The sequence below is a fragment of the Mya arenaria genome, chromosome 5, assembly GCF_026914265.1.
Source record: "Mya arenaria isolate MELC-2E11 chromosome 5, ASM2691426v1".
Lineage (NCBI taxonomy): Eukaryota > Metazoa > Mollusca > Bivalvia > Myida > Myidae > Mya > Mya arenaria.
Window position 1 is genome coordinate 19,971,666 of NC_069126.1, and position 21,372 is coordinate 19,993,037.

Genomic DNA, 21,372 nt, shown 5'->3' on the forward strand with positions numbered 1-21,372 from the left:
CGCCATCACTACAACATCAGCGCCACCACTACACGACAGCGCCATTTCTACAGCAACAGCGCCACCACTTTTATAAATATTTGCATATTCCCTTTTTGATAAGTGCTTATTTAAATTGTTGTATTCCAGTGTACTTTACATATAACAGTTATATGAATGCGCCACAATGTTTTTACGGTGTGTGTTAGCAGATATCGAATTATGCACTAGTTCGATTCGGGAGTGGTTGAGCTGGCGTTTAAGGGCCGTGAAGAAGGTGTGTAACAAAGCAGAAGGTGCAGGTCATTTAGACAATCCCATCAGGACCAAGGGCCTATTTCACGAATAGTCTAAGACGAAAAACGTGTTCCCGCCTCAAATTATAGTAACCGCATTGACAGTAATGACTAGTTATATCACTGGATGTGATGAATACCCCCATTACACTGTCCTATATAATAAGTATAACCATTTGGACAACGATTAAATTGATGGTCCTATTGTTTCTTTTATACAGTTCAAGTCAATACCTGAACATATATGGAATAATGGGAGAGGTAAAAACATAATTATAAAACTCAATAATGGGCAATAACTCTAAAAATCCATCACAAAATATTGTTTATTTTGCGCAGCATTTCTCTTTAACACAATCAATATGTATATCAACTTTCAAGTTAGTACCAATACTTCAAAAACATATTGAGTTATCGTAAAAAAATACACTTGACCCGATGTCACGGGATGGACGGACGGACTTATGGATGGTAAGTCAAAGGTGATTAATAAATATACATTCCTATTAGGTTGACGGAAATTTATTTTTTATTTAGATATAAGAGTGATAACGAATAAAAATGCATCCTTGCGTATAGGAATAATACACATAGTGCGAGGGAATAAAACGATGTAGAGAAGCATTTAAGCTCTTATTTTCTTTACTCAACTTGATAAGCATTTCAAACAGATGTTCACCATCCCCATTGAAATCAAATCATCCCTATGGTAATCAAATCCATACTGACGGGATATAACAGTTCAAATTTCAATATACTTGTATATTAGTTTCAGTAGTAAAATCATACATGTCAAACGCAACTTCAGGTCTGCTTCGGTGATTTTGTTTGTAGTTGAGCATAAGTTCATAGTATTTATAAGCATTTTCACAATAAACATACGAAATGTTCGTATGTATAACATTGTAATTTATATTCTTTTAATATTCAGTTTAAAATGTTTGTGCAGTGAACATGGTGCAGAAATTGCTGTTCGGCTCATTAGCATCGCAGGTGAAAGCAAACTTCTTGTGTTTTTTCTAGATAAAGCAAGTGATAAAATAATCGAAGAATTAAAAAATGTTTCGAACTCGTTAAATAAAATTGTAAGTAATATGACGACTCATAACCCATCGTCATTAAGGGTATACAATAACCGTGGTTTCCAAACGCCACAAGAAAACCCTTAAAAGTTCTTGCTTTGACGTAGATGAACTGAATAATATAGTGTTCATAAGAAAAAAGGGAACCCAATATTTCCTCACTGTTTTATTAATATACATGTACACTTGAAATATGACAAATTACTCGTATTTTTCTACATGACTGTAGCTTAAATAAAAATTTAAAACAATCTCGTAGGAGAGACACAGTATCAATCTGCTTACAGACAGGAAACTCAGCTAAAACATATGCACAACTACAATTTGAGTTCTACGAGGAATATGTATAACTATTCATATCACCGGAAGAGTTAACTTTTTGAAAGAATTTTCAAGTTAAACAAGGATGGTTGTCAAACATTATACGCTATAGGCGACCCTTTGTCATAAACATGCTGAAGATGGAAAAGAGGTGTTTTAGAATGATACATATTTCGAACAATGAACTGTGGTCATAGTTTGCCTTAGAGTATTGAGTGTGACCTTTGATCAACAGACGCCCTGACCAAAATATATTTCAGACTAGTTAACGACAACCTACAACATTACGTAACTATGTCACACTGTACACAAGGTATTTGTGGGATAACGCACCGACCGACATATATCGACCAACCGACTTTTGCAAATCTATATGCCCTCTCACTGTTGTAAATGAGTGTGACTTTTGACCTACTGAACTAAAAAAAAAAAGTCATCACCGACCTACAACTAAAGTTTAAATGTCCAAGGTAAAGCGGTTCTCTGATCTTGGTGAATATAAAACTTGTTTAAGACAGATCACTCGTATCGTAAACTTTGACTTATTGATCTCAAAATCAATAGGGGTCATCTGCTGGAAAACTACCACTAAAATTTCATCGTTCATTCGTGAGTGATTGTGCGAACACAATTCATAAGACTGTTGATCGTGATATTGACTTCGGCCCCCAAAAATAATACTGGGTATCTACTGGGGCCAAGTGGAACCTATTGTTAAAATTCCAAGGTCCTTTGTCAATGGTTCACAGGTGTTTGTGCCGACGAGATTGTTGACCCTGAACTTGACCTACTGAATTAAAAAAATATGGGTAGCCTACTAGTCAAGGATAGCCTACTACTGAAGTTTCAAGGTTCTAGGTCAAACCGATTTCAAGGTTTTGTGCGTACACATTTTTCAAAGGAATGTATTACAGACCTCAAGACTTGGTCTACCGACAGACAATATAACAATCGACATACCGACCAACCGATTTTTGCAAATATGTATGCCTTCTCTTCTTCCATAGGGTCCATAATAAGATTTAACAATGATACGATTATAACAATCTAGGAAACAGTCATTTTAAAAAAAACTGAAAAATATGAAAATGTTACATGAAAAGAAAATAATAACTTATTCCCTTATACTGCATGTAAAACGACAAAATGAATATGAATCAGTATGCACTTAATAAGCCATACATAAGATTCTGGTAATCATTTTTCAGACAAACCATAACATGAAAGAGTTCAAAATTGCTTTGACAACCTGCAATAGACACAATAAAATACTACCGTTTGTGTGTGTTTCTTTTATTATATCGGTCACAATATTTTTCTATTTATACATTTTTTGTCGAATGATACAAATATCAATAATTTATATACATAAAAAAGGAACACATATCATAAGAAAATATGCATGGCTTAAACTGTTTGACATTGCACCAATGTAACACATTTTTACTGAACAATTTCAACACCATCAATACATCGTCAATCCAATACAAACAACAATGTCAGTAATATATAGTTTAGATGTCGATCAACAAATTACGCCTGATTTCGGTGTATGTTCCAGAAAGAGACGATTCCTCAAGATGAGTAAGGTCTTTCTTATTAAGTTTCGCCCTCTCAGCATGCATCCTTTCCCATCGCATCAGTCGATCACTTTCCGTCTTATCAACGTGTGTGCAAAAGGCATTGCTGCTGCGGCTTTGTTTTTTCCCTAATTTTCTTCGTAGGTAGAAGACGAAGCGTGTTACATGACTGATCAACATAAGTGGAGGACAGAGAAAGGGTCGGTCATAGTACTCGCGGATCAACTTGTAGCGGAGGAAACACCAGTGCTTGTCGTTTTCGACTTGGACTTTCTCAAACGTGAAGCTGAACATGGCGATTAAGAGGTTAAGCAAGAGAACGTGGACGATCAACATGTAGATTGCCATCATGATTGGAACAATATACGTCCCTATTTTGGTAGGGCATCTTGGTAGGCCGTCAAAACCAGCCATGGTATCGTTCGTGCAATTAACAACATCTGCAATGTATAACATGTACATAATATTACTAGATCTATATTTTGACAGGCAGAGCAATTTAAAGGCACGTTGTAAATATGGTGGTGCCATATAAAAGAGAAAATCTAAATTTATTATTAAATCATATTGGCTCTTTTATTCTCATTTCATTTAACATGATCAATAATTGTTTTGAGCCTCAAACACGTATTGTTTTGGCCGAAACTACCCAGGCGCAAAATCGATTGGGTACAAACACAATGCGATGTCCTTTTGTTTGGCGCGCAACTGACATACAAACACAGCAAATCGGATTTATCAAATTATGCTTACCAACAAAAATGCACATGATAACAGTAATTTTTCTATTAAATATGGTTATCATTACAACATTATTAAACTGCAACATTGCAACAAAATAAAAAGTTGAAAACAAGACGAAGATTAAACGAAATAAAAAGTTATGATTTCATGAAAGACGATAACTAACAATATCAAACGTCATGAGTATTACAACCACTTAGTTAAAACCCTAAACCCCATAACAAGAGGATATGATTACTTATCAACAAACAAACAGACATACATGTATGTCTAATAGTAGGATTTAATAATTAAAATTTTCGTATATGTTTGCTAGCTGTTCATTGGTTTGTTTGTCTAGGGAAACATTTTGAAAGAAAAGACTAGTTATGTTTTTTGAATGTGCATAGGCCAAATATAATATCATAAACCAATTTCAATAATAATGTTTTTATATCAACGAAAACAATTTGGGGGAAATGAGCAACAGAGTTTTGATCTTTGTACATCAAGTACGATCGTAATGCAATCTATTTAAGCACCAAGTTAAATTTACTTTCACCCACTATTTCAAGCTCTGATAAAAAGTAATTTCATTTGTTAACATTTAATGGTCACGGGAGAATAGTAGTTAACACGGATTTTGTTCTTTAAATCTTCATTCCATGCATATCATTTTACTTAAGATGGGCAATTTGATAACAATGGGTGAAGTAGTTATGCGTCTCAAATATCAAGTAAATTGATTTGCTGAATTGAAAAGATTACATAAGACCTTTTATCTGATATTATTTTAATTGACACTCTTATTCAAAATCAGTACAAACACATGCATAACAAACATCAATTTTGACTGAACAGCCTTTAAAGCTGCACTCTCACAGATATACCATCTTTACAACTATTTTATTTTTAGTCTTAAAAAGAGCAAATTTTTGCGTAAACATTTGCAAAACAATGATCTTAGATTGCTGACAAAAACTCAGACCGTAGATTTTTATATTTCCGTTCGAAAATTAATGTTTTATGGCTTAAACCGTTACTAACGGTTTAAAGCTGCACTCTCACAGAAATACCGTTTTAACAACTTTTTTGGTGTCGTTGAAAGAGCAATTTTTTGCGTAAATATCTGCAAGCCAATCATAAAAGATTGCTGACAAAAAATCAGATCGTAGATTTTCATATTTCCGTTCGAAAATTAATATTTTATGGCTTAAATTAACGGTTTAAGAAAAATTCATAAAACATCATTTTTTAACTAAAATATAAAAATCTACGATCTAATTTTTTGTTAGCAGTCTTATATAACTGGTTTTCATGGATTTTCGCAAAAACTGGCTCGGCTCTTTCCAAGACAAAAATTAAAAATAAGTTGTCAAAACGTTCGATCTGTGAGAGTGTAGCTTTGCATACAGCATCAATTTCTGAACTTAAATATAGAAATCTGCGATCTAATTCTTTGTCAGCATTCTTATATAACTGGTTTCCATGGATTTTTGCAAAAATTTGCTCGTTCCAAGACAAAAAAAATTGTCAAAACTTTCAATCTGTAAGAGTGCAGCTTTAACTACTAACAAAATAATGCATTTATTGAAAATATAATTACTGACTACAAGATTGTTACCGTGTATTAAATAGCAGAAAGCAAAAAAAAACAGTAACAGTTCATCTTTAAGTATTTTACGTAAGTATTGTTATTTTGATGAAAGGAATAACGTTTAAGTTTAAGTTAATATATTCAAAGACACCAAATCGTTTAGATATTAACATCAAACACACAAAGCAAACAGACGAAAACATTGAGTAAAAGTAGTGAACAAAAATGCTTTTTAATAAATTATTTTAAAGCAGAAACCTAAAGGATAGACATTAAGTTAGGAATGTTCCTTTAACCTTTTTCATTACCTTCAATGTCTTCCAATCCGAGTTCTCCAAAGATGTTCCAGTAGGGAATCTTCAATGTCTTGTAGAATGTATACCAAGTGACGGGTGAGTTTGGGTACAAAATCGATTGTGTAGCGATAGCATACGACACAACAACGATCATCATAATTATTAGGAAGTAGACAAGATCTTGCATCATTTTGCCAATCATCACAAGTTTTGGTCCAATATTTCTAAGGCAAGTGCAAGCGTGAAGGAGTCGTAAGGAATAAACAATGAAGTCAAGTGCCATGATTATCCTCGCTATTTCCAAGTTAATGTGGCACAACACTTCTCCAACGACAAACATAACAAAGGCTAACAAGTCAATCCAGTTCCATATGTCAGTGAAATAATCACCATTAGAAACAAACAGCTGTCTGATTTCCTCAATAGCGAAAGTAAAAACCCATACCATCAATGCATAGTTCACTGCGGAAAGCGCCTGGTTTGTACTGAAGACTATAGCATAGGCAAATATAGTTAAGAACACTAGAAAGCTCAGCATGTCATACATAAACTTGACCAACGTGCTTTTCATGAAGTCCCGTGCCCTTTTCAACCTCCATGCTCCATAGCACTTTTCATTTCCGTCTTTCTTAGAATCAAGATTTTCGAAATTCAGAAAGAAACCAGCAAGCAATGGGTTCACCATGAAGAGCATTATTTTCCAAAATGGGTTGGAGGTCTCATCTGTGCTCAGCGGTTCTAGCCATATGTCATTCAATGCCGCTTGGCAAGCATTGTTCTGTATGAAAACTTTATTTTGATTAGCCATAAGCAGTGTAGACGTGCCTCCGAATTCTTTCCTCTCGCGAACTAGACACTTCTTTGCTTTGTTCTTCTTATCAGCGTAACACTTTGTCAATATCCAAGTAGATCTATGATCGTATTTACCAATCATCCATTCGATTCTCGTTTTTCTGTCTTCATTTCCTGTGCACTTTTTCATTCGTTCCAAACACTTGCATGCAAACACAGCCGCAGTCATCTTGTTTTCCGACAGTCGCCACAATTGGTAGGATACATCGTACCTCATACTAAATATGGACCAAATGAAAAGGCAAATTATGGCGATTTCGTTTGTTTTAACGCCATTAGCTATATCTAACAAAACATCCGTTTCATGCATTACGTAATCCTGCACATCCCCAAGTGTGTCAACGCCACACCCAGCGTCGCCAATTTTGCTGAAAAGTCGCACCAAATTGTTTTGGCAAAAGGTAGCCAAATCTATGCCACTAGAAACAAGAGTGGGCGTTGTTTTCCCGTTGTTGCTTTCTAATGCGAATTTCAGCAGTTTATGTTTGTACGTCTCATCATTCCAGTGTGAGCTTTTTTTCACCAGTGAGGCAACTTGGTCATGTGATTCATTCCAAACAATGGAAAGCCTTAAGATATCAATTGATTTGTCGTTCGTCCCAATCACTGACTTCAAGATTGCATAAGCATATTCAATCGAGTTGGCGCTAGTGATATATGAAACAAGATGTTCCTTTCCCTTCATATTTTCATCGGTTAATTGCATTTTAGATTTAGAATCTCCAAACGATAATACCGGGTGATCGTTTTCCACAGATAATTCCAAGTACTTGTTGTTGACATCATTACAAATGTTTAATACAACGACTGGGATTTTTGCGCCAACACTCCCAAATGCACTGCTAGAAATTGTTGAGTCTAGCTTCACACGATACTCATCAAAACCGATGCCGTCATCAACAAAAATGAAATGCGTGAAATGTTTATCTTCCTGCGGTACTCGATTCATCTTACAATATTTTTGTCCAAAGGTTTCCCAGCGGAAAACACCGATGATCACCGGTTTGTAATCATTGATAGCTTCTACTTCTAAAACAGCTTCTTTTAGAATATTTCCAACATCATCAATTGCGTCAGAGATCACCCAAGCACCTGTACTAGCAAGAACCTCAGCAAGCGCCTTGACAATCTCTTTCTGTTTATCTTTGTCTGGAAAAGTGGTGCCCGTCAAGGAGAGTAACAAACCCGTTCTCTTTAATCCCCAGTTTGTTAATATTCTCTCGATTTTAGATTTTTGGTTCACCTTACAGTATTTAATTTCATTTTCCTCGTCCCCTGCGATTTTCAGCGAACCAAAAATCTCCATGCTGTCCTCGTCACCTGCAATCATTTACCATGACCCTTTTTTAAACAGAAAATAAATTGGATATTAAAAATGGTTTTTACAGTACTTTATGTTATGAATCCCACGATATTTCAGCAACTCATGGATAAAATATAAGTGATCATATCATTTAGGAAGCTATATCGTAGACAAACAGAGAACATATAAAGTTTGTAAATCCGGTTTCTTTGCAAACCTATTTTTTGTTTACCACGAGATGACTTTTGCTGTTTTTTACCATAGAGATGTTTGGTGAAACATTCAACATTTACACTTGGCAAACTGAAATTGTATTTACGAATACAATAATATAGAGGGTAATTGTATGTTTTAGTGTATACTCGTAATATATTTCACCGAGTGAGCACCAAAAGTTATATTTCAGGAGCGGCGTAGGCACGAGTGAAATATACACTTTTGGTGTTTTCAGCACTGAGATGTCACTTTCCGAATTGGTATGTTTGTCCTTTAAGGAAATCCTTTATTTTCCGTTTTTATGAAACTTCATTATTTACATGTGTTAATCATTTCCAAATGAAACATAATTGGAGTTGATTTTTATTTAAAATGAGTTTAGAGTTCGTTCAAAATAAACACGGTAGCTTTCCTAAGGTTTTTTTATAATGTCTATCTTACCAGAATTTTGTACTTATTGACTGCAATTTAACAATGGCATAAAAAGTCACCTTTTTACGTTTAATTATATGATAATCGAAGATCCACGAACTTCCATGGGTAAGGCCTGGAAACGGTTTTAAATGTTACAAAACTATATGAGCGAGTCCTGGGTTTCAAGTTAGAGGAGGGTCACTTTCGCCGTGCACGTGGTCCCCAGGGACTGAAAACCCTAGGCTTAAATGTTGATATAGTTGATACATAACAAAAACCCTATTTTAAGTCGAAATTGATGCATTCTAGTGTTCTTGTAACCACACTGACATTTTGAAGTTCTTGGAACCGCTTGTTATTATAAATTATCTTAATGATATCAGTGGTAATTATAGTATCAATGTGTATCCTTTATTCGGTATTCACGTTCAAATTTGAATTCATTATTTTATTAATGCCTTATCGAGGAAAACCTATCAAGGATATTGATATTGGATTTCGACGATCAATTGTTATCGAGTCACTTTTTAAACCAAGATATATGCCTAAACTGAGTACGAAAAAGCGTACAGTGTATAGCGTACAACCCTACAATGGCAAAAGGAACCGCGAACCGTGATATATTAGGTAAAAAGTGGCAAAAAAATTACGTCAAAAACTTTCTCAACGCAAAATACTGAGACGGTTGTTCTAATCGTTTTCAAGACAACGTATCCGCGTCGGCGATAGTCTGCCATTGTTGTGACCCGAGAGCGAGCCGGGTGTATCTTTGCCTCCCAGAGGAGGCGGCGCACAGAGTATCGTCGTGCGAATAGTCTGGGTGGGATTCTTACTTAGAGGCGTTGCTAACCTGAACACTTGTAATGGCGGCAAGTTGTTGATTTTAACCGCTTATTTTCATATTACAAACTACGTTTTATCGAATGTGGCCCACAATAAAAGAAATACTCTTAGACCGAACCTGAAAAACCCCTCTCACATCTAGCCGCGTTGCCACTGCGATTACACGGCGTAGTTCAATTTCCAGAAGCGCCCTGAGATCGCAGGAAAAATATATATGGCGATGTCACGGCATTCTCACCGCAACCTTGGCGTTTCTACGGAGCTTCATGGCGTTCTACCGCGTTCCAACAGAGATCTCGTTGGCGGGTGTCTGCGCTATCGTGGCTCACGGCGCTTCCACTGCGTTTGTCGAGTTGTCATGGCGCGCACCCAGCATGTGTACTGCGCTTTCACGGCGCTCTCTCTTAGCTGACGGCGTGTTGTTTTGCACGATATCTCCATCAGTTCTCCATTATTCAATTTGCTCTCGTACAGTTGAGATCATGCTGTAAACGTACACCTTCGTCGAGCCATCGTCAAACCCAATGCCTCCTTCACGTTATGGCCCTCTTCCGTCGTTGTCTCAGAATGAGACCCACAGCGTCTGCATCATCCTGGATCTACTGGACCTGCATATAGGCAAGCAGTATTCCTGCTTGCTGTTGCACGTCAGTCATAGTGAAATAAATGTTTATTTGCATATACATTTCCAATAAACTATTTTGTTGGGTTGGCCGATTGACGCAATAGAAGCGCAATGGGAGCGTAATGATCGCCGTCACGACTCCACACCATGTAAAAGCGCAGAAAGTAATAAACTCCTTTTCAGCGCCGAAAACGCGCCGTTTAGGCGCAATATAGGCGCAGTGTCATCTCAGAAAACGCCATACGATCGCCGGGCAAGCGGCACCGATAACCATTGCGCTCGCACTGCGACTTCTGTGCGCGCCCACGGCGATCCTGGAGCGCTGTTGGAGACCTAACTGCGCTGCAACCGCGATATCAGGGCGATCCAACTGTGCTCTTATCAGAACGCCGACGGCCTTTGTTTAGGGCGTGCTCAACGTGTGCGCCGTCGCTCGGTGTTCTATGTATATCCATCGCGTTCACTGGCGTTGCCACGGCTTTGCTTGAAATTCCACTGAGCGCAGATAGTCGTTCATTATCGGTCTTAGTGTGACAGGAGATTAAGAGAGGACTATGTTGCAGCAATGTTGGGCACCAGTATAAGTCTTATATGCGTGTGTGTAATTTATACTCACTTTTGGGCATGTTAATCTTTGTCGATAAGTATATAAACAGTGTTGAAAATATCGCGACACTAGATAAACAAATTTGGCTAACTATAATTACCTAATATTTCAATTTCAGTAAGTGGATCTAAAAAAGATAAGGTCATAAGTCTCGAAACTCAAACACCTGGTAAGAATCTTACAATGTCCTGGTACATTTCCAGTCAGAACTGTCCAATGACCTTAGCCTCGTTGAAAATCTTTGGATGTTCTTGATTTGTTATGCATAATTCGTATCAGTCGTGCGTACATGTACTATGAACGCTTATGGGCGATGTTGCAAGGCCATGAAGCGCATCACTAAACTGGCAAAGTAGTTTAAATAACTCTAAGCTTTTACTAAAACCTGGTTTATTTTGCGAAAACAATAAAAAACGTAGTGTCATTTGAAATATTTTAAACAGTGTTGCATAACATCAGAAGTTATAAAGTAGTAATGTTTGTAAACTATGCAATTTAATTGAAAGATCACAGACTAAACTGTAAACTTATTTCATCATACAGTTTTCCCTTAACATAAACAAGAAATTTAAATAAACTCACAGTTTGTCTAACATACCAGCCAGCTATGATCGTCCTTCGCACATAAGTGAGGAAAATACCCAGAAAGAGGAAATAATAAGCTATAGCTTGCAAGTTTCGTTTAACAATGCACTCCTTTCGTAAGACCATTCGCATAATGTTTACTTTATTTAAAGAAACTAGAACATTTTCCTTGTTTGATTTTAAGAAAACAAAATCATTTGCATTTCTATTATCTTAGAGCTGTGTTCACAAATCTAAGCAAATGGGTTTATGTTAAACAGTTTAAAATATTGTTTTATATGCCTTAAGCTCAAAATAATGAGTTTTTGCTTCTAAACATTATTTTATCAAATGCTTTTTATAACTAGTTAAAACATATTCTATGGTGAAAGCTTTCCTTGTAAACGATTTTATGCGAAACAAAAGAATACATACATTTACAATAATAAACTTATCGTCTCGGTTTCTTTGATGGTCTGAACTTGAATGTAATGACCTTGTGTCGATGACTATTACTGGAAGTGAACTTGATATTTCGTTTTTAGATAAATCGACATTCCGTAAATTATGAGGCCACAAAAGACACTAAGACCAGAGCTCGCATTGTTGGTGTAAAGTGTCAAATGGCCTTATTTGCCTTTCTCTTTGGTATGAACTGTCAAAGCACAGCGACAACCTAAGCAAAGCTCTTCACCACAAAGACATGTCAGCTTCTGAAAGTCACGATCTTTCCCATGTGACAGTGTCTACATAAAGCAAGCTACGCACCGATGACGCATATGATAAATTCTGAGGATCAATGGACTCCAAACCCGACAATTTAATAATAATTATAACTGCTTGTATTTACTACAGACATACTTACACAAGTGTCCATTTTATGTTAATTACTGAAACAGTTTTTTTTATATTGACGATTGTTTCTCAGTGAATAAATCTTACTAAACGATATTAGTTTTATATCTATCAACTATTTTTACCGAAAAAGGATAAGAAGAAAACATGAAAATAAAACATGAACTCACTGGCAATCGAGTCATTTCACTGTTTAAAATTTAAAAACCTCGATGGGAGGGGACAGAGGGGACACCCCTCCCGAGTCAACCCCTTCCGAGACCCCTTTGTCAATTGGCTTCCTACGCGCCTGTATGGTAATGTTGAGTGAGAAATCGTATAGGTACACACATAATCGTTCACCAGTATTTCGCATAGTTGATTATGGTGATGTTAAACAAATGGTTGAAAGAAATTAGTTTTTGTTTTTTTACATTTACATTTAAATTTAAATTAAAATTAAAAAGTAAATTTACATTTTACTGACCGTTCCAAGGCGGTACCTAACAATTCTTGATAAACATACCAATTATTTATATATAGTATTTATGCAATGTGCTGTTTGTAGAGTTGTGTGCTGTTCTATGTTTCTTGTCTGTGAATTTGTGTTCTATGTCTTTGGCGTTGCCCATTGCCACTAAACCGGGTTTATGTTTAAACTTGTTGCTACTGAGCATGTTTCTGTAGCTTTTTGCATATATATTGTTAATATTTACAGTGACACAATGCATGCAGTGTTTCGAACAAATTCAAAACCTGTATACACTATGCCAGTTCAGGATACTATACCTCTCTCAGAAAAATTATATGATTGCCAAACTTTGCAGCATGTGACAGAGTTGGAGCCCCGTGTTACACGAGTGAAACACAAGTCCGCTTACCTGTGTCGAAGGACGATTATACTAGTTTATATGATGATATACAGCTCACGAGCAGACCCTAATTTCTCAACTATCTACCTTTCTCAAGCTCCTTAGCATGATTACACTACGAGTTCTGTGTTTGTTTCAAAAACAATTTTGTGCATTATTGTCTGTTCTTAAAGCTGCACTCTCACATATTTACCGTTTTGGCAACTTTTTTATTTTTTGTCTCGGAATCAACCAATTTTTGCATAAATATCAGCAAATAATATAAGACTGCTGACAAAAGATCAGATCACGGATTTCCATATTTCTGTTCGAAATTTAATGTTTTATGGCTAAAAGCGTTACTAACAGTTTAATTTTTTTTGCATAAAACATCATTTAAAATATAAAAGTCTACGATCTGATTTTTTGTAAGCAGTCTTATATCGCTGGTTTCCATGCATTTTCGCATAAATTGGCTCGCTCCAAGACAAAAAATAAAAACGTTGTCAAAACGTTCAATCTGTGAGAGTGCAGCTTTAACATAGACTTTTTCATGTTTGCTTTGGCAGCAGTGAAATTTAAACAAACAAAACTTGATCCTTTATTACACCAACAACTTATTATTGTTGTCTATAAACAGGATTGTCAATAAGCGTACTCAATGAATATTTTTCAAATGACATACATATTTGTGTGATATTGTATTTCATTTAAACATTCCATTATGTCACATAATCACTTAACAAAATAACCGCATTATCTAAAAATAGCATTCCTTGAAAGCCGGTTAAAAGAAATATGGTGATATTGTTTTCCGTGTATATTACGTTTCTATGAAGTCCTACATTATCTTTCAAAGAATCGGAAATATGTTAAAGCTATGCAAATATTTCATGTTTCATTCAACAATTATATCTCTTGTTACTTAAGTCTCAACAAAAACCTTGATATAAATAAATGCTAATATCAAATAAAAAAATAGTTTTAGTAGCTTTTTATCTTTTGTTAAACAAATTTTCTTTAGAAAATTGAAAGAAGATATTTCATATCCGCGAGAAGTTTGTTTTTACCTTTACCTAACATAACGCATGTGATTATGGGTACTTAGGTTTCACAGGGTATACCACATTGCTATCGTAAAATTGTGATATTTAACTGTTAGTACACGTACGCGCTAGTGCAAAAACCCGTTATTAAACGTGATGAACAAGTGCCTAAGTTCATCTTCATGATATTCATGATATTGTTACATGTGGTATGCAATCGTATTGTTTTGAAATCAAAACGCCCGAATTTAAGACCGTGTGAGTGTCTTAAATCAGGATTCTAGAAGACTTGAACGCAGCAAAAATCAAACTATAGAGTATCACTAATGATAGCCACAACTAGTGAACCACGATTTTGCTTTAAAACCTGCTTCCTTACATTAGTTACAAGCGGAATCGTTTCTTCGGAGGACATGTGTCTTCTCTGAAAACAATGGGGGGGGGGGGACAAATTGAGCATAACCGCTTAATGGTGTATGTCCAATGCAAATGCTATTGGCCCAGTAGTTTCAGACAGCACAAAACTTGTTATAATTTTAAATCTTCTACGAGTATACAAACTATATGTTTGAGATGATTATATGTTAATCATGTCGTGTAGGTTCGTTTCCTTCATTGGGATGATACATACAATAGCAACACACTGGAAGTTACGTGACGTAAGTATAAATAAATTTCGCGCGTTACATCAATAAAGTTACGTTATTTCGCGCCAAAATCCAAGCATTCTCCCGGCCACAAATGGTTTAAAGGTATATTCCTATAAACTCTGTTTAGCGTCAACTTCTTCCAGCGGTTATAATTTTACCTTAGGCCGAGTGGTCGCCCCCTTTGCTGTGTGTATGTGTGCGGCCCTTGTGAATCCAGTATTGAGTTCGTCTACAACTGACACCTAGGTTTGAAATCGTCTTGGACAATCACCATGTCCCCTCTGCGGATCGTCTGGTGAAGGGATCCACTCTTCGTCTTGTTTTCCTAAGTATTCGTGTTTCCATCGGCACCATTAGTGGTCAAGTAAAAGTCCGACTTGTGACGTCATCCCGGTCACAATTAAAGACTGTGTTGTTATCCTCTGTGTTGGCAAACGGTTAAGTGGTAAATCTTCGTCCGCGGATAAAGTATGAATGAGTGAGCGGTTCCGGGTAATCTTTAGATGAAGACACGTACGTTAGGGGCGATCGTTCATCATAACCTCCATTTTGTTACGATAGTAGGAAGCATTTGAAGACCAGGGATTTTCTTTATCGTTGTCTTGGCAACACCATAGCGTCTCTCCCACCATCCTCCATACCAAGGTACTCGTTATGGAATTGACTGTCAGTTTGTCTCTTTCTCTGCAATTGCCGTTTGTAGATTTTGAGATTAGCAAAGTCGCCGTATCTGATTGGCGGCAGCTTGATAGGCTGTGGCGTTGTCTTATATCATCATACTTGGAGCTTCTGCTCATGAATCGTCAATGTATAGTTTTGTATAGTTGTAACGGAGACGGTAAAGTTTAAGGAAAGTTATACATCTTTCACACATTCTGAATTGAGTAATTGACTCAGTTGACTTAATGTTAATAAAAACAAACCGTTCCATTTTGATATGATATGGTGATAAGTCTTGCAACAAAATGTGACAATCCAGGTTGCCCAACCTTTAAAAAAAGAGCCTTCTGAGTAGCACACGGTTATTGCATTACAGGCACCAAACGAGAGGCACAAACCACAACCAGACCACACAGGCATTAAAATATGTTTACTTATAAATGTTTTGGTATGAGATTCACGCTCTTTGAGAGTTCGTGTCGGAAAACGTGCTTTCATATGATATCCTCGTACATTGTTTTATATCGAGGTGCCTATGAAACTAAAAACAAGGCAAAATAGTTCGTGAAATCACCATCAAATAGAGGCTTTTTCGTTGACCGAGTTAAAAACTCTGACTTTGAAGGACAATAGTAAATAAACCTCTAACGAAGAGTGTCTGTTTCACTCAGTGAGTTAAAAACACTGAATTTAAAGTTACAATATCAATGATAGTGTTATGGTTATCATAGTTCTCTGTGAGTGAAAAGCAACACAATTTCGATTATTATTTTGGTTAAAAAAATCCTGAGGTAAAATCAATAGTGTCATTGTTAAATGTGTTTGCCTATTAAATAAACTTATTTGCTATTGTTCTGTGTTAGGAAACATTTTGAACTGTATGTAAAGTCTTGTTAAAGGTAATCATTATAAGTCGAAAAGGTCAAAGAAATTAAGAGCTGTCAAAGCTTCCCATCGGATTTATGAAACAAAAAGCTACATCGACATTCTTTAACAGATCAGCAATTGCGAATTGTCTGCAATACTCTGTCTTATAAAGGCTAGTAGTTCTTGGATGTGACGTGATTTGCTTAATATTTTTTGTATCTCCACGATAGACGACAGTTGTAGGATTAAAGTTACTATATTTATATATAGATTCCATTTCTTTTAACTTTTGCTTAGCCCTACCTATTTGCGCATCATACGTCTTCCATTATTTTAGCCACAAATCTAAGACAAGGACAAGTGTGTAGCATCTGATTTATTAAGATCAGATATAAAATGCATTTAAACGTACACATCTAGAATGTCTAGGAGCACAATAGTGAGACAACTTCAGGAACAATACTCATCAGCCCCTGATAGGTAGTCACTGCTTTCTCATGGTTAGGGTCAGTTGCGAAACTTGAGGCAAGAGCTGGGTTACGATTTCCTACGTCAATCACCGTAACGCTTGATGCTAACCCATCAAAGTTTGACCCTTGTACGTGAAAATGACTGTGATGCCGTTCGTCCGATCTTTCATTAGTAATAAGCAGGACAGCATTAGCTTTTGCACCATTGTGTTGATGTTGGAGAATATTTATAAGATCATGCATAACCCTATCGTAGTCGAGAAACGAATGGTGAGAATTGAACAAAGGACCAGTGTTGTTAGCCAAGTTCAGTATTTGTGCTGAATCGTTAAAATTTATCAGGAAATGTATGTCCCGATCGAATCGCGCTAGACTTGTTCGGCTATCTGCGGGAAGGGCTGAGGCCATTTTATATAAAAACTGCGAGAGGAGCATGTCCCTTGTCGTATCATTATTTACGAATCCTTCTACCAAAATGTAGATGTCACGTAAACATGCTGAAATTAAAAGATAAAAAACATATTTTAGCCTCAGTTTCGATTCTATTTTCATTTGGTCGACATAACTTGATGCTTTCTGTTTTCAATGACCAGAGGTGCACTTCAATAAAAATAAGATTAAGTGTAATCGTTACCTCAATATTTGTGCTATTGACCTGTAATTAGATCACCTATTTAGAAAACAACGTGTTTACTTTTATAACTGGCTTAACAAGTACGTACATGGAGCTTTTGTCGCAGATGGAGTCGGTGAGAACGCCATTGTCGTTGTTGTTACCCCGGAAACGGGCAGGTTACATAGGTCCACGCTGCAACAGTGAGAGGATATATCGCGGCGACCAATTGGGGAAAATATCATACTGCCGTCACACATCTGTCAGAATATAATTATGCAAATGATTCTGTGATGAATAAACGACAGTTGTTGTGGCTGATATAGCGCTGGCATCGGACAGACTACGTAATCTGCGCTGCTACATATACCGCGGCGACCGACGAGGCACAATACGATATCCCCATAGCACATCTGATAAATGCATTAGGTCAGATAAATGGACACAATGGTCGCTGCAGTTGCGAATCACACTGCAACAGAGAGAGAGGATTGCCATGGCGACCATTTAAAAAAGTTATCACACTGCGATTACACATTTATGATCTACATGTATTTAAATTTATAATGGCCACTGAGGGTTGAAGTGGTAAAAGGAGCGATTAACAAATCCGTGGTCTACAGTGGGAGATCAATAGCGACGACCAAGAAGGAAAAACACCGCACTGATGTCAAATACCTGTAAAACTCTTTTAGACAGCTTAGTAAGCACACTGGCGGTCACAATGGCATTGAATGAATAAGTCATATGTTTGCACTTCTAATGAGATAAAGGTGTATCTTTTACAGTAATGTGGAATGAAATCAGATGACCTAGTGATGATAATACAATTCCTTCTTGGCATAATACTCTTTTGGAATACCGTTACCCGAACAAACAAGAAAAAAATGTAACATTTGTTGTTAAAGGTAGATCGCACTTATTAATACTAATCAACTTCACAGCAACAAGAGGCATTTAAATCAACTTGCTCCTACATACCACATCTGAGGCACAATTGAGTCGGTATTCGCGGTGTCCATCTCTCGAAGACGATACCTCACTCATCATGCATTGCTGAAATATGTACATACAAAACGCTGCATTTTCTTAATTACGAATACGGTATGCCTTAACAAAAGCAACTAGTACCCATGTGTAGAAAAATATACTTCCCTGTCAACTCATGAACAAAATTAACGGCTTCAAATGGAAAGCACGACTGCGCTTAACTGGCTATATCAATCCTGATTCTGCATATAAACAAAAGAATGTTTGAAGATTATGTTTCAGGAAAACAATATACATGTACGTACCTCTCCCTTTTCGCATAGTTTCGTCGCCGTGCAACTTCGAACGTCCGTTAGTGGATCTTCACAATGGTAACACGTCAATGCTAAAACAAACAAAAATGACATAATTTAGATTGCATGTTTCTCTTATTGTAAAGCTTTGTCAAATTATGTGAATTCATCGTCATCGACAGTAGCATCACTGGTTTTGGTTGTGTTACACACTGCAGTTACTACACGGCTTTTTTCATGGAACGTATTTTCCCTTAATAACACAGTTGACAGAAGTGACGCTTTTTCCGAGGATTTTTCAATACATATCTTGACCTACACTTGTTTCTCATATTGATTTTGAAAAAATAGTAAGAATAATATTCGATCATTCTTCTTTGCCATGGCTATGTTTTTACATCGAATGGTATTCCACTATCAATATATGTTTAAATTCATGACTTAAACAAAAACAAATGTATGTAAGACCTACATACTCTATTTCATTCAATCATATACAACGTTCAATTTTATTTTCTATAAGTCTGTCAACTTACGACATAATCCACACGTCCTCTTGCATGCGGCATAAGCAAATACCTCCTCCTGACACAGGCTGCTGTTTGCTGCAATCAGACTCGCGCATCCCGTGGGGTCAAGGTCACGACACACATCGCACCGCCCACCGACAAACAACAGAGCTTTAATATATTTTGATGAAGTCCATGGAATTTAAGCGGTATGTAAATTTATGAAATAACGTGAAACAAGCATATAAGAGATAAAGATATAGCTGTATTGTCCTGTTTGTGTAGGAACAAAAAGCATAACGCCTTCATAAAAGCATGTTAACTAAAACATATGGTCAGTACTTACCAAATCCTATAAAGAGTATTGAAACCATGACATATTTGGAGCGTCGAATACATTGTCTTACCTTATCTGATATTGATGGCCTTATCTTGCGATACCTTCGGTCTAGTGCAAATAGCAAAAGTCTTCCAATGACCGCTTTGACTTCGACTTTTGAGCATGTGTTTGCAATGTTATGAGCTTGAATCTAACGCCTAAAATTGTTAATAATACAATAGTTTAACATTGATAAAAGATTCAACTTAACTGCCTGCTCATTGCTATTTGCCAGTCACTTTTTTGTCAATTAAAATGTTCCGTCATCTTTATTTAAGCTTTGTTATATCAATAGACCTACACATGTATTTTAAAAAATATCAAATTTTTTTCATGTTTGCCCCATTCTTGTAAGACCAGTGCCAGTTTAAAATCCCTTTAAGACCCATTGGTCACCTGCTTCCGTTGCTATGCCCTCGCGTTTCGGGTTTCCGGTTCTGCATTCCCTTTGGTTTATGGATGTTATTAGCTTTGTCATTTTACCCTCCCAGAGGTCAACGTATTCCTTATAAATTTGTCAACTAAAGGAGAACGGTGCACTTCTTGAGATGTTCCGTTCTGTCCGCTTTCCGGTATAGATCGTTTTATCAATTATTTACTGTTTTTTTTTTTCATTTGAAACCATTATTTACAAAGATGAATTTCATTGTCAAGTTTTTAATGAAGAAAATATGAAAAACAAAAAAGCCCATGGACCGTTATCAAGCCTGTGATTTTTATAATAATTTTGTAGTTTGTTTTTATAGTTATATAATACGCGGCGTAACCCAATTTATACTTTAATTGTTTAATACTCGCTTTTGTCAACGAAATATATTGAAAGTTGATGTTGTATTCTTTATGAATCCTATCATAAGATCTGCTTTCATAATTTACTGTTACTCGACGCCATCCGATGTCGAAATACGATGTCTTTCCGTCGTCTCAACCTGGTGTCTAATCCGTCTACGAAACCCGATGTTTATCCGTCGTCGGGGTCCGATGTTTATCGGTCGTCGGAACCTGGTGTCTATCCGCCGTCGAACCATGTGGCTATCCGTCGTCGAAACCCGGTGTCTATCCGTTTTCGGAACCCGGTGTCTATCCGTCGTCGGAACCAGGTGTCTATCCGTTTTCGGAACCCGGTGTCTATCCGTTTTCGGAACCCGGTGTCTATCCGTCGTCGGAACCCGGTGTCTATGCGTCGTCGGAACCCGGTGTATATCCATTGTCGGAAACCGGTGTCTATCCGTCGTCGGAACCCGGTGTCTATCCGTCGTCGGAACCCGGTGGCTATCCGTCGTCGGAACCCGGTGTTTATCCTGCGTCGGAACCCGGTGTCTATCCGTCGTCGGAACCCGGTGTCTATCCGTCGTCGGAACCCGGTGTCTATGCGTCGTCGGAACCCGGTGTCTATCCGTCGTCGGAACCTGGTGTCTATGCGTCATCGGAACCCGTTGTCTATCCGTTGTTGGAACCAGGTGTAAATCCGTCGTCGGAACCCGGTGTCTATCCGTCGTCGGAATCCGGTGTCTATTCGTCCTCGGAACCCGGTGGCTAACCATCCTCGGAACCCGGTGTCTATCCGTCGTCGGAACTCGGTGTCTATCCGTCGTCGGAACCCGGTGTCTATCCGTCGTCGGAACCCGGTGTTTATCCGTCGTCGGAACTCGGTGTCTATCCGTCGTCGGAACCCGGTGTCTATCCGTCGTCGGAACCCGGTGTCTATCCGCCTTCAGTATATTTTGGGTATTTGTAGTCGATTCCGGTTTATGTCCATAGTTGAAATTTTGTGTTCATTTATCGTTGAAAAATGTTGTCTATTCATCGTCGGAAGCCAGTGTGTTTTTGTTTCTGTCATCAAAGTCAGGTGTCTATCCATCGTCGGAACCCTGTAATCACCTGTCTTAGCAGTCCGTTTTCTATTTGTCGA

At 37.2% G+C, this 21,372-nt stretch overlaps 2 protein-coding genes across 2 annotated transcripts; both read right to left on the bottom strand.

Moving 5' to 3' along the window:
- Nucleotides 1-2,538: 2,538 nt before the first annotated feature.
- Nucleotides 2,539-11,415, bottom strand: LOC128235405 (transient receptor potential cation channel subfamily M member 2-like). Its single transcript, XM_052950222.1, has 3 exons — nucleotides 11,317-11,415; nucleotides 5,887-8,046; nucleotides 2,539-3,698 (listed from the first exon to the last, which is right to left on the bottom strand). Exons 2-3 carry the CDS (start codon nucleotides 8,030-8,032, stop codon nucleotides 3,193-3,195), a joined length of 2,652 nt encoding a protein of 883 aa, XP_052806182.1. The 5' UTR covers nucleotides 8,033-8,046; nucleotides 11,317-11,415; the 3' UTR covers nucleotides 2,539-3,192.
- A 5,181-nt stretch (nucleotides 11,416-16,596) lies between these two features.
- On the bottom strand, nucleotides 16,597-19,467 carry LOC128235406 (uncharacterized). Its single transcript, XM_052950224.1, has 6 exons — nucleotides 19,428-19,467; nucleotides 19,109-19,252; nucleotides 18,585-18,664; nucleotides 18,271-18,345; nucleotides 17,399-17,549; nucleotides 16,597-17,173 (listed from the first exon to the last, which is right to left on the bottom strand). The coding sequence occupies exons 1-6, from the start codon at nucleotides 19,453-19,455 to the stop codon at nucleotides 16,632-16,634; spliced, it is 1,020 nt and encodes a 339-aa protein (XP_052806184.1). The 5' UTR covers nucleotides 19,456-19,467; the 3' UTR covers nucleotides 16,597-16,631.
- Nucleotides 19,468-21,372: the final 1,905 nt, after the last annotated feature.